Raw genomic sequence first — 13,551 nt, 5'->3', positions numbered from 1 at the left:
TCTGCCCTCTGACCAACTGGTTAGGTGAATAAATCCAATTCTGAAACTGAAGCATCCTTGATGTTGATTCTGCTATTCCCAGCAACAGCTGCACATGGCTTACCATCTGGATCCACTGACCTGTTTTGTAGCCACCTAACCAAGAGAGTATTTAATGTTCAATTTTCTGGAAAATTTTCCTCAGCACTTGCTGATTTCTTAGATGGAATGCAGATCATGCTTTTCAACATATTTATGTAGGATATGTGTGTCAAACTGAACGCTACAAGGTGTCTTCTTTATGCTGATAACAATATTTGATGTCATCAAAAATACATAAATGATTTTACTGCCTGATACTGACATTCTGCAAGATATATGTTGTGTTAACCTCATGAAATGTAACACACAAAACCATGTTTTAATCTAACCTTTTTTTTTTTGTGCTGATTCTATACTGGCCACATGCCTGCTGAGCAGCATGTAAATAAGGAACCAAATTGTTATATCATTGTTGTCAATGACGAATCTCCTGTGGCTCTAAGTTCATAATGATGAACTAGTTAATTACCATTAAGGTCACAGTAAGACAGGTTAATAAGCTTCAAACCTGCAGGGTAACAATTTTCTTTGCAATAATTTATCTCCTCCTGTATTCGTATAAATTTTCACCACTTGCTTAAGAAACCTACGCCTTTATTCAGTTACGATTATGAAAATCCTAGAACTACATATACAAACAAAACAAATACCTGTAAGAAACTTGAAGTTTGAGCATTCCATTTTTCTTCTGGCCGTCCATGCCATGTATTGAGCACACTTAAGCACACTTTACCATCATTGTAGAGGTTTGGATTGAACCTGATAGTGTGATGTCCAGTGGTCTCCAGGTTGATGTGCATTGGAGAATTAGGATAGTCAGGTGGAAAGTACACATCAAATTCAAAGCATCCATTGGCATATGGAGTTTCAGCAGGTCCAGTTATCAGCACCTTGGAATGAGAAATCAAAATGATACACCTTCAGAGTAACTGGAGCCATAAACTCTACAATTGTACATTCAGAAAAGCTCTGTACAACAGTTCAAGAAAGCTATTTTTCTGGCAGGTTATGATCTCTAGGATAAGTACTGCCAATATTAATGGCTGCAAATTGAAGCCTGATTCAATTCAATCAAATCCACATTACCACAGTTCATTTCCTCAAGATTCTCCAACATCTATCTCAGTCATAATTTTCGAAGTGGTTTCCCCACTATAAATCTAAATGTTTCTCTTGTTACTTCCATCCGAGCTACAAGCCCTATGAAACCCCTCACTAATGAAAGAGCTAATATTGATTTGTTTTACTATTACAGCAAGTGGATAACAACATGTGCATACTGTGATAGTCAGCTTTTCTTGCACAACAGGAACTCATGAAGTTCTAGCAATTTCTCAGCCCTCAATGAAGAAGTTTTCAATATATAAGATCTAAATTTGAAAGACCATATAAATAAAAACCTAACCTTCAATGATCAAAATGTAATTTGATGCAAATTTCCTATAATGAATATATTTTGCCTAAAAAACTATATGAAGTATAAGTCCCTCAACAGTTTCTCTTACTTAAATGCCATCCTCAACCATCTTGTGGTATTCCTTGTTTAAATGATGAATTACTTGTCCCTAGAAATAATAATTACTTTAGTGCTGACAGAAATGGCAATGGTATGGGCAAGCCTGTCTGGAGGCTCAAATTTATCGACCCTACCAACAGAACTGCCACTTCAAGGCTAATAACCAAATGGTGGGACTTCATGTTGCTTTATGCTTGCATGGAGGGCATGTGGCTGCATAATTGGTTGAGGCATTATGCTACAAGTCGGAAGGTCACAGGTTCAAGTCCCAATGAGGTGGATTTATTTTTCAATAGACCTAATCCTTCCAGTCACACTATGGCCCTTGGGTTGACTCAGCCTCTTAACAGAAACGAGTATGCTTGCATGACATAAAGGTTCTTTAAACTAGTTGCACTACTGTAATGGTAAATGCATAGTCCACCATTCCAACAGCCTTGCAGTATTAAGGGATTTCAAATCCTCAATTCTTGGACTACAAAGGTTAATGCTGATGACAATGAGAAACTATCTTACCTTCATAATGTCAAGACGATCAGTATCACAGCGAACAAACACGGAACTGCTGTAGGATAAGGGGAGAGATGTTGACAGAGTGACTGTTTCCTGTGCCAGCCTCTTCACTCTTGAAGGGTGACTCCTTTCGCCTGCTGCACGCATATTTGACTCGAAGTGATATGAAACAACAAATTGGTACCCACCTTCACTGCACTCTGTTATCATCTCGTATGTATCTAGAAAGGAGAACATATACTTATTTAACGTTATTACAAAACAATAAAGATCACACACACAAAACTATCGTGTTTTATTACACACAGACCATAAACTACTTTTATGACAGGACTGACTACTACAAAAAATTTATTCCAGACCCAGTATAACATTCTGTAGTATAACGTTTTAGAATGAAAAGACGTTACCACTTAACCCTCATCCTGCAAGACCATGTTTTGTCAGCTGTCTGCAATGGCTCATTCAGTATATTCATAGCTACCTTTTATATCTGCATACCATCTCTTCCATTCAAAACATGAGAACAATGCCCATATAAGCCCACCATATCTGAGACTGTGCAACATGCTGTTAGGGTGAGGAATTGTTAGCCACCCTAAGAAAGAGGACCAACAAGTAAAAATTTATGGGAAAAATAAAAGCTGTAAATGGATTTTACACAGCAATTATAAATTCCAAAGTAACAACTTAAAAATACATTACACCCCATTCTTATTAATCTATAAATAACATACTGCAACATGAAATACAGTTTTCAAGTATATTTCTGTGTGGACAAATATAAGTGCTGAACAACACACATTTGCAGAGCTGAAGAAATGCTAACTTAATTCACCATTGAAAGAAGTCATGCCTTCGGTAATAGTACAGCTAATCCTGTAACAGGCTGTGGGGGCCCTTGGGATTGTAAGACATTGAGGTTCCCATATTATCTAGACAATCAGCTCATAGATGGCAGTGAGACTGTCAGCCTTACGTGTGGCTGCACTTTACCCCCAGGAAATTCCTGGTACTCGTTTGTGTTAGAGGCTGAGTCAATCCCAGGAACACAGTGCAGATGGAAGGATTAGGTCAATTGAAAAAATTAAAGACCTCATTGGGAATTAAATCTGCAACCTTCCAGTTTTTAGCATGGTGCCTCAACCAACTACACCAAATAATACTGTGATGTGAGGGTTAAACTACAATAGTGGAGTGAGAAAAGACAGTTGTTGCTATGCAACAGCACAGTAAATGCCTCCATGCAGCAACAAATGCACACGTAAAAAAAGGTGCTGTTGGGTCAGCAGGAAAACAGTGTTTTTTATGCAGTCTGTGCAGAGACTATATAGTAAAGACTATCAGAAGAATTTAACCCGTCACAGCCATGAGGAGTTGAGAGATGGTAGCCAGGTGACAGTGACATGAGCACAAGAGCAGAAGAATATATATTGCCGAGAGCCGTTACCGGGCAAAGACTGGACAAGACACAGAGAACTCTGTGTGTGCTGCAGTACAATGATCTGCAGTGTGTATGATCTGTGAGTCTTATAATTACATGTGGTTATGAGTTATATGTGTTCAGTAAACCCAGTTACCAATCCAAACATTGTGCTCAGTCTCCAAAATATGTGAAAAAATAAAAATGATATATAAAACAAACAGTATACATCAGTTTTTAACTTGACAGCCATAGTTTCTACTCATCACAAATGTACAAACAAGTATACATACCAAACTGTAACTGCTTCATGACTTCCAAGTACCTCTCTTCCAGTGACCTCTGCAGAGGACATTCCAAGTTGCCTGACAATGCACTGTCTTTCCCTGCTGGAGCCTCAACTTCATCTTCCAGTACAAGACGATCAGTAGCAACCTGTAAATTATATAAAAGGATGCAATCCCTCATGTTACAATGCTATACTGTTTGTCAAAATTTACTTGCTGAAACCTCATTTAAATAGTTAAAATGAAAGTGAAAAGACTAAAACCTGACAAATATCTACATGTATTTTATATTCTAAACCTACATTTATCAGATTCTCCAAAAAACTTTATTTAATATACATGAATATCTCTGTCATTAACTTCTATAACTTTCGGTATGAAACATCATTTGATTTCTCTGTCAATGAATCAAGTAAGTTTGTGAGGCAGGCCTGAAGCGATCTGATCTGGTCGACACATAAGCCAGCTCCTTCCACTATATGTAATTCATATATGTGTTAAAAATCAGAACCAGAAAGCAAAACATTTGATTTATTGGGCCCCTTCACATAATATATAAGGCTTCTCATAAGGGTCTATACGTTTATTCCAAAACATTTCTTCCATCTAGTATGCACTCAAGATAAACTTCAATGTTTGTTTAGGCCACAAATTGGTCACAGGATGTTCAAGCAAACTTTAAGAACCAACAGATGCAGAATTCAGTAACCACAGTTCCCAATTATGTGACAACTGAACTTTAGTATTTAGGTAGAAATTCACCCTGTCTGTGTTTGTGTGTCATTACTGTACCCACAATTCTCAGAATGTGGAAGTAATTGCATATGTTAATATCTTATAGACATTAACATCCTGGCAAGGTTATCAACTACCATAACTGAGACTGTTCATAAGTCTCCTCAGTCTCAAAATAGGTCAAAATCTCCACCTTTCAGATTTTAACCATTCATGATTACCTTAACACCTCTCTTGATGATAAATACAACCTCTACAGTCGAACAGCTCTAATAACCTAGGAATCAATCATTAATCTTACACTGTACATGCAGGTGAGTACTGATTACATGAAAAATACAAAATATAGTATATCTGTCCAAGAGTGGTAAACATGAGAACTAACAATAGAGAAGCTCTGTTATGCTCTTCTTGATTAATTTTCCCACACCAGCCACCTTCAATTCCATTGTTAAGAACTAAGGTGGTGACATTGTGGGACACAAGCTGGTGATATTAAATAGTTTTATTTCAGTCTTTCTAATGTCAAACAGCTGAAGGCATAAAGAACAAATAAACTATCCAAGATGGGAGGATTATAAGAACTTTATTATGTTTTATTCAGTTTCATAATTAGGATTGATGACTTCAGTTGCTGTAACAAATTGGCATAATCTTAATTCTTGTAGACTACAGTTAAACTGAAGTCTGTTAACAGAGAAATCTGTGCTTTGTAACATTAAACTGGACTGCCAAGAAGTAACCTGTCCCAGTGCTTTATATGATGAAAAGCAAACACGTGTAACATAATGTAATTTGTTGGTGATTGTTTCTGCAAAACTCTTCAAAAATTTCAGATCCCATAAATTCTGTGTACCTGTACAAGATTGGCCGTCTCCTGAATGTCAGGAATAAGGAGTGCCAATCCCTCATCCTGCTCCAGTTCATCCTGATATTTGTTTGGCAACCTTGATTTTCCATTGCCTTTTGATTTGTTGATCCTGAAAATGAAATGCTCTTTTAACTCCGAGCCTGATGTATAATGTATCAAATACAGGCAATGGTAAACATAGAGACATCAGAAAAACAAGAGAGAACATGTAATGATAATGACCATTATAACCAGCACTTCTTTCCAGTCAGTACACATACTGGAAAACTTTCCAAAGTCACTCATCTGTCAGTGCAAAATACATCTCAACTCTTGACCTTAAACCCGACCATAGGAGTACTGGCTAAAATGTTTCTGGAAAAAGTTCTGATTATTCAACAGCTGTGGTGGGGGTGGGGGGTGGCGGTGACAATGACAACACAGGCTTTCATGGTGACGTAACACGAACATATATTTAGTGAGAATAAAATCTGAAATTCTAGACTTATAATAACTTTGATATATATTTTCTACAATAATTTTAACAGACGTATTTTCTACATAACTGCTGCTACACCACTTAACAGTGAAATGATTTTCCTTCAAACCATTCACTTCAAATATTAAAAACATTACCAATAACTGTTCTTTTTTTTTTATTTTAATAAGCATTACATATATCATTCCACATAAAACAACTGAGTCGTGTTCACTTACTTGAGGCGTGAAGCGTAAGTATTAACGCAGTTCTTCATCTTTGTGAGCAGACAAATAACTGACAATTCATCTCCCTGAGCTGACTTCTGCCTTCTGTTTTGAGGCAGTAGGAGTGATACAAGTTGTGGACTAAGTGCCATTGCCCGAAGAAGTTGTAACACAGCTCGATATAATGGTATGTGCCTAGCCATATCCAGAACTGCAACCATAAATGTTACATAGTTTAAAAGTGAGAAATTGTGTGCAAGATTTCTGGATATGAAATTCGAAAACATTCCAGATATCATGAACAATATTCTCAATATTTCTTCATAAATGATTCTTTCTATATTTATCATTCCAAGAATAAAATTCTACACACACATACTAGCAAGTATTCCCAGCTAAAGAAACCTTTTACTTCTGTATCATATAAATTTTATGGAGTGCATACGCATACAAACACAAAGCAAATATGCTGAAAGCATATGCCTATGTGATATGAAGGGTCATGTCTCAAAGACTTCAGTTTGTGCTCTAAACTTACCAGAATCATTTCGAAGGTATGAAGACAAAGCCGGCAACAGAGAGGATTGTTGCAAGAGGTCATGGAATAACATGGGTAACTGTGGTTGTTCTGGGCCGCTTTCACTTTCGCTTTCGCTCTCATCTTCATCCTCTTCAGCAAAGAAGTTTGGAGGAACTGCCCCACCCGGATTAATGTAACTTGACAGCACCTATTAATGAACAAGCCATATGCCGTGACGTTTCAGCTGACGAACAGTATTTCATCATACAGAGTATTCACAGTTTCAACTAATTCTCTGGTAATGAAACCCAAAGGTATAACTGTAAAAGCTAAAACCTGCTACTGAACTTGTTCCCAAGTGCTTCAATGCCATTTCACTTTCTTGCATCTTATTTCTCTAAGATTTACCGTATTTACGTATGTATAGGCCGCACATTTTTTGCCAAAAATTCAAGAGGAAAACTGGGGTGCGGCTTATATTCGAAATATTCGAAATCACACTTCATTTTAAAAAAATTAAACGTTGCCAAATTTCGGAATAAATTCTACTCCTGAAATAATATTCCAAGAAAATTATTTTTTCTATAATTTCTGTCTGAAAATTGTGCTGCGGCCTATACATGCGTAAATATGGTATTTCATTGGTATCCTCTTTATCTCCTCAGTCTTTCAACAGGTTAATTCTCCCCACCACAATCCCACAGGCATTTCTTATCTCCTGCTACATGGACTACCCTAACAATAATTGGTCAGTTGCATTAAGCACAGGTTTCTCAATACAACATTCTTTTCTTGAGCACTGTTTTCAAATACATGCACTTTTACATTTTCCTTTCAGAATAAGAGAGAATATTCCACAACGAATAAAACAAATGGTATACACTTCCCTCATGCATGCAACGCAAGAGCTAAGCAAATGTGACCCATGTAACTACATAAGTTTAACTTGGTGGAAAAGATTGTAAACAAGGTCTGANTACTTTTCTGTCTGAATTAGATTTTGCAGTTGTTGTGAGGCTGATTATTTCATAAATTGTACCAGCTATCTTTCTGTCGCTTAGATCACCCAGAACTTTTATTCTTTTATTGTTTCCTTTTCATCAGCTTGCTATAACATTTTATAAACATCAGTGGGATTGTAAGTTTTGAGGTTTTCACGGCGATGACTATGAAGAAAGTCGTCTTCTGGGTTTAGGCGCCGTGTATTCTTCGTTTTGGCCAAAACGAAGAATACACGGCGCCTAAACCCAGAAGACGACTTTCTTCATAGTCATCGCCGTGAAAACCTCAAAACTTACAATCCCACTGATGTTTATAAAATGTTATAGCAAGCTGAAGAAAAGGAAACAATAAAAGAATAAAAGTTCTGGGTGATCTAAGCGACAGAAAGATAGCTGGTACAATTTATGAAATAATCAGCCTCACAACAACTGCAAAATCTAATTCAGACAGAAAAGTAACTTAAATTGTGAAAAATTATCATATGACTGCTCAAAAAGACAGCTTGAGAACTGAGTATGAACAAGGAATTCAGAAAGACAATTTCTCTCACTATGCCAGAAAGAATCTTCAAGAAACTGCAGACTAACTATTTAAATTTTCACTTTAAGCAGTATATTACATGCATAAATTTCTAATTGCATGACCTGCAAACGACTTGCAGACATGCCAAATTTTTAAGTTTGTTAGCACAAAAGACAAACATGAAGGTTTACCTGCAGCAGCACAGTGACATGTTCTTCTTCACTACGCTGGCGTAACAATGCTTGTTCCACATTCCATGACTGTGTAGTACTACCAGTGCCAAAACCAGTTCCTTTAGCCCAGTATAAATGTGACTTGTCATCAGAGTTTCCTAGGCTGTCTTGTAAAATAGCAGCGGCCTTTGAGACAGCAGTGGCTTTTGTGGCAGCAATGACCAGCTGAAAGTGAAATTCATACTATACTGTGAGACTTGAGGTTCTGATGGCTGTGACTGAAGAAATTGTCTTCTAGGATGTTATATGTAGTCTGGTAAACATCCATATGTGTTCTGAAGTAATTGCCTCCATTTTCAGGGAAGAAGGGAGAGTAAGTTCCTCTGAGACACTGGTAGTATATCCCAGTAGTTAGCATTCTTCATTCTGTTTTATTTATATTCATAGTCATCAGACTTTACATTATACACAAATTCCTACCATGTGTGTTTCAATCTGAAGAAATGTGAACATATTACTCTGTTTCAGCGACACAGCAATCTTTTGATATTTTACAGTATAATTCCATGGGTATTAAAACCCAAGAGCCACTTCATTAATCCAATTACTTCTTACTTATCAGTTCGGTTAATTCAAACCTACCTCCTGCTGAACTCCAGGGAGATTTACATGCTGAACTCCAGGGAGATTTACACCTTGTGATTGATGAGTAAGTACAGAGAGACAACCCAACAGCAGATGTATAGCACCAATATCAATGGTAGTACGCCGCAACAAAACTCCATCATCAGTTGTCAGGGGTGTGGAGTCAAAAAGTTGACGCAAGACTTGGAATGGTAATGTATGTAGAGAACCAGCAACTGGAGAGCTAAAAATATCTCCTAGGGATAAAATACGCTCAGAATTAATCTTAATCTATTCTACATCATCTAACCAGGCTGTATTAAGTATTACAGTGGAAGTTCAACTTCAACAAACTTCAGTCAATAAGCTCTATGTCAAGTTACACCCATTAGTATTAAATGAGAGGAGGTTGATTAGATAAAATAAAAAGACTGGGGGCATAAAATGTATTATTTTGGATGTTACCTGGAAGGACAAAAACCATGCTGCAGAAGCAATCTAGTGTAATCAGATTCTCCTGTGCTACTGAGGTATAACATTCCATATCCCTGACAAAATTATGCAGACTTACACCATTTTTTCTCTGAAGAGTAGTAGTATCTGTTAAGCAGTTTGTCATATGTGTACCCTTACTCCATGAATTATGTGATTTGTCTTCCTTGTATCAGTTAACAGAAATGATATTATGCACATCACCTAAAACACTACTGTATTTTATCAGAAGCAACATTTTATCACCTAATAATTATGAAATGGAGAAAATAACTATAATTTTATCTTCAGCTATTTTCACACACAAATTTACACTATTGTACTAGCGACATTATAACGGGATCCCCATTTAACATTTCTCAGTTCAAAATTTTTACCCATTTATGTTCACAAATCTTTTGTCTTGTAAATAAATACTAAATGGGGAATTTACTGCATGCTAATAAAACCACAAAGTTATGGAATTCATGGATTATTCCCCCAAATTTAACTGCTGTGTTCAACTATCATCTTACCATAGTCTGGCAGGCAAACCACTGATACATACCCCCTTCTCCATCATCCGTGACACCTAAAACCAGCCTGAGAAGACATTGAGCCTTTTTCTTGTCTCGAAGTAGAACTTCAGCATAGCCAGGTAGACGCAGGAATAAACCAAATGCTGCAAGGGAATGTGGAGGGACTGAAGGAGGTGGTAATGAGTTCGATCGATTCCCACCTGCATTGGGCGAAGAACTGCCTGCAGGAAGGGAATCTTCCAAGTCCTATAAACAGAAAATAAATGTGACAATAACAGAAGGTGGATCTCTGGGCTCAGAACAGAAACACTATTGGCTTAGTGCACATTAACACAAGAAATGAGAGCATTTATGAGTGCAAATGTGCATGATATGCACTTTGCTAAGTGAGACAGGCTATATGTTTGTGTCCAGTGGGGTAATTACGAATGTGCTTCAAGATGTTTTTATTTTCACCTTTTCCAATTTCATGGAAACAGCACAACAAGACATGTTGCAGTATAATCTGCCTGGGCACCTCATTTCCAGAGTAACTGATATTTCCTGTTCATACTGCAAAGAATAAAATGTGACTATGACTTAGAGAAAGAAGTAGAAAATATCGATATTTCAAAAGAACTATACGATCCTGCACATAACCTGACGGGTTGCCTTGGATGTGCGATGACAAAGGACTGCCACATGCTCACCCTGCACCAAAATGTATCAATCACTATAAGAAAGCGCTCCCAGTACTTACTGTCTAGGATACAAAATTTTATTTATGAATTTATGTGTTTCTTTGAAGCAAATTAAATGTGTAAAGGAATAAAAACATGCAATACAAGTAATTCTTAATATAAGATGCAAGGCAACAATGCAATTAAGTAGCTCTATCTTGCTCAGCACAGGTAGTCATCATCCTATATACAGTTTCCTTCTAATTCGCAGGGGAAGAACAAAAATATATTATTAGATGGAATTTGTTTATCAATTTGGGGGGAGAATCTGAAGGAGGGGGATGAAAACATTCGACAGCTATGGAGCAGGAAACTGAGAATTCATGAAAATGGTAAAATCTCGAGAAGTATATCTGAGAGGAAAGGATGTGTATAACTTTTCCCTAAATATGAGATTCTGGTTGCAACTTCCAGAGGTATACACTGTTTCTACACTTAGAAACAATTATAAAACATACGTTAACCTCATAGATGTCATCATTGGCATCCACTTTGACCCACTCTGCATCAAGAGCATCAGGAGTGGACACTTTATCTGGAGTAATGTAACGGAGTGTTTCAGGGTACACAAGAGGCAGATGCTGTGCCAAGAGAGCCAAACCCCCCTGCTGAGTGAACACCTGCAGAGGTGTTGGTAAGCCAGGGTATGAGAGCAACTGGTTACATTCACTCTTTGATGTGTCATCTGTAAGACAAACACATTTTCTGTGATAAATAGCATAATATTCATAACAAGTTGCATTGAAACCCGTCAAATGGCTCAAAATCTGCTTGTTAAAACACACAGAAATAGATACCATTTTAATTCTCATGTTCTCTATTAAATAACTTCATACACAGTAACACACAAAGTGCTCATACTCAGAAAGCAATTCTTGAAACTCATCCATTAAGTGAATATCAGATAAATGAAAATCAAATTTCTGTTAATATGAAGACAACAATTATAGATATGAGCTTATATAAAACTTACATATATAACTGCAAAAGAAACGTAAACATATGGTACACCTATAAGTACTTTAATAGAATTTAATATAATTTTGTAAAAATCATAAAATTACAAAGTAAAATGTTTATTCACTCAATATCCAAACATGTTTTGATTGCTTTTACCCCTGCAGTGCATAATGTAATTAGCAAAACAGTACCATTCTGTCTCTGTCCTGGTCAGTATCAAACCCTTAAACTGTTTAATATGCCACCTCAGAAAACTTAATGAGAGACAAACAACACATATTTTATACAAACTTTTACTGGTTATACATATAGGTGTCCCAAAAATGCATATAATATGTCTATCTAATGCACATGATAAATATAAGAATTTAATTTCCTGTGAAGCTTATACTGGCAGTATAATACATGACTACACAGTGTCATAATTCTTTTTGTTAAAGGTATTACAAGTTTATACGATAAATGACAATCCTGCAGTACTCTTGAGTGCTTTTACTAAAAGTACTGGTTAATAGAACACACCTGATAAAAGCTCTGAATGGAAACATGATGGGGTATTCAGCAAACAAACATTATTTATAACATAATCTGACAGTGTTTACTACATTATAACAAATTATAATGGCACACAAACCAATGCAGGGAGAATTACATGATGTATTTAATCTATTTATTAATGAACAGTACTATAGCAATCAAGCAGCATAAAGAAGGGAAGAGAATAAGAAAATGAAGTGGTACTATGTATTTGGTGATGGAGGGAACTGGAAACATGTAAATGGCTTGACATGTTTCACTATAGTAAATACTGTCACTTAACATTCATGGAATGAGGAGTCTGTGTGTACAATGGTTAATTTAAATACCTTTGGTGTCTTTATTTGATGAAGTTTTGGTATGCTGTGTGAGTGTGAGGGCAATACAAGGAGTGCTCAGGGATACTCCTTGTTCTTGTGCAAATGTAAGAAGTTGTGACAGTGTCATCTGGCCAGGCAATGACACACCAGGACACATAGGGTGCTGCAATGTCTGCTGAGGCACTGAGAACCCTGACACAAATGGTGCTGTGGGTGAGGCTGAATCTGCAAACAAGAAAGACATGAAACAAACATTAAACTATAGCATATTTTTTGTGATTGTGCAAACGCTGCAACAACTGGGTAGTTATACATTCAATGCCAGCCAGCCATCTGCACTGTACCATTTTAGAATTAACACTACAAACTCAATGTCACAGCCACATCATTAGTATGTATGTACTTGGTACATCCTAGGTTCAAATCTCAGACTGGGGACCAGCTATCCTCACTGTGCATGTATGGGTGATAGGGGGTTAAAAAACCTTAAAGCTATCCCTGTAACAGACCAGTAGACAGTAAGCTCACAGATGGAGGTCAGGTTGTCAGACTCATGTGCTGGATGCTCTTTGCCCCCAGGAAGATTCCTGGTACTCATTTCTGTTCGAGGCTGAGCCAATCCCTGGGCCATAGTGCAGCTGGAAGGATTGGATCAACTGACAAATCCAACAACTTCATTGTGAACTGAACCTGTGGCCTGGCTTGTAGCACAGTGCCTCAACCAACTATGCTTATGGTTGGCATTTCTGTTTCTCATCTAAATGCCAGGATAATATAACCAATTCCTTCACATTCCTACCCACTCATATTTCACTAATCATCCTAACATTCAACACCACATACCTGAACAACCAGCACAGTGTAATTAAATAAAGGAACAGACGTTGCTGTGCTTAATTAAGCATCACACCATATGACATATGAAGGAGTGGAGGTATGGCTCCATCATTCTTGACTGCAGCACCAGATGGAGGTGAGTAGTCAGCTTCACACTCCTGCTGTTTTACTCCTGAGGAAAGAGCCCCAAAACCCGCTGAATGGGATGCTATGGAGA

The 13,551-nt window shown here is 37.1% G+C and overlaps 1 protein-coding gene across 4 annotated transcripts in view; it reads right to left on the bottom strand.

Annotated features, from left to right (window-relative positions):
* Positions 1–13,551, bottom strand: part of LOC111872355 (baculoviral IAP repeat-containing protein 6) — a 98,298-nt gene that overhangs the window by 3,658 nt on the left and 81,089 nt on the right. For 3 of the 4 annotated variants that reach the window (XM_033754640.1, XM_033754641.1, XM_023866144.2), the window contains 11 exons: positions 12,507–12,722; positions 11,139–11,365; positions 9,991–10,207; positions 8,970–9,208; positions 8,346–8,552; positions 6,649–6,838; positions 6,123–6,321; positions 5,412–5,535; positions 3,827–3,968; positions 2,114–2,331; positions 732–971 (listed from right to left, as the gene is read on the bottom strand). In XM_033754640.1, the coding sequence (XP_033610531.1) occupies positions 732–971; positions 2,114–2,331; positions 3,827–3,968; positions 5,412–5,535; positions 6,123–6,321; positions 6,649–6,838; positions 8,346–8,552; positions 8,970–9,208; positions 9,991–10,207; positions 11,139–11,365; positions 12,507–12,722 (2,219 nt within the window). The remainder of the gene's footprint in view (positions 1–731; positions 972–2,113; positions 2,332–3,826; positions 3,969–5,411; positions 5,536–6,122; positions 6,322–6,648; positions 6,839–8,345; positions 8,553–8,969; positions 9,209–9,990; positions 10,208–11,138; positions 11,366–12,506; positions 12,723–13,551) is intronic. The other variant, XM_023866145.2, reaches the window with a different exon arrangement.

This window comes from Cryptotermes secundus, unplaced genomic scaffold (assembly GCF_002891405.2).
Source record: "Cryptotermes secundus unplaced genomic scaffold, Csec_1.0 scaffold55, whole genome shotgun sequence".
Taxonomy (NCBI): domain Eukaryota; kingdom Metazoa; phylum Arthropoda; class Insecta; order Blattodea; family Kalotermitidae; genus Cryptotermes; species Cryptotermes secundus.
This window is presented reverse-complemented; position numbering and strand designations above follow the sequence as displayed.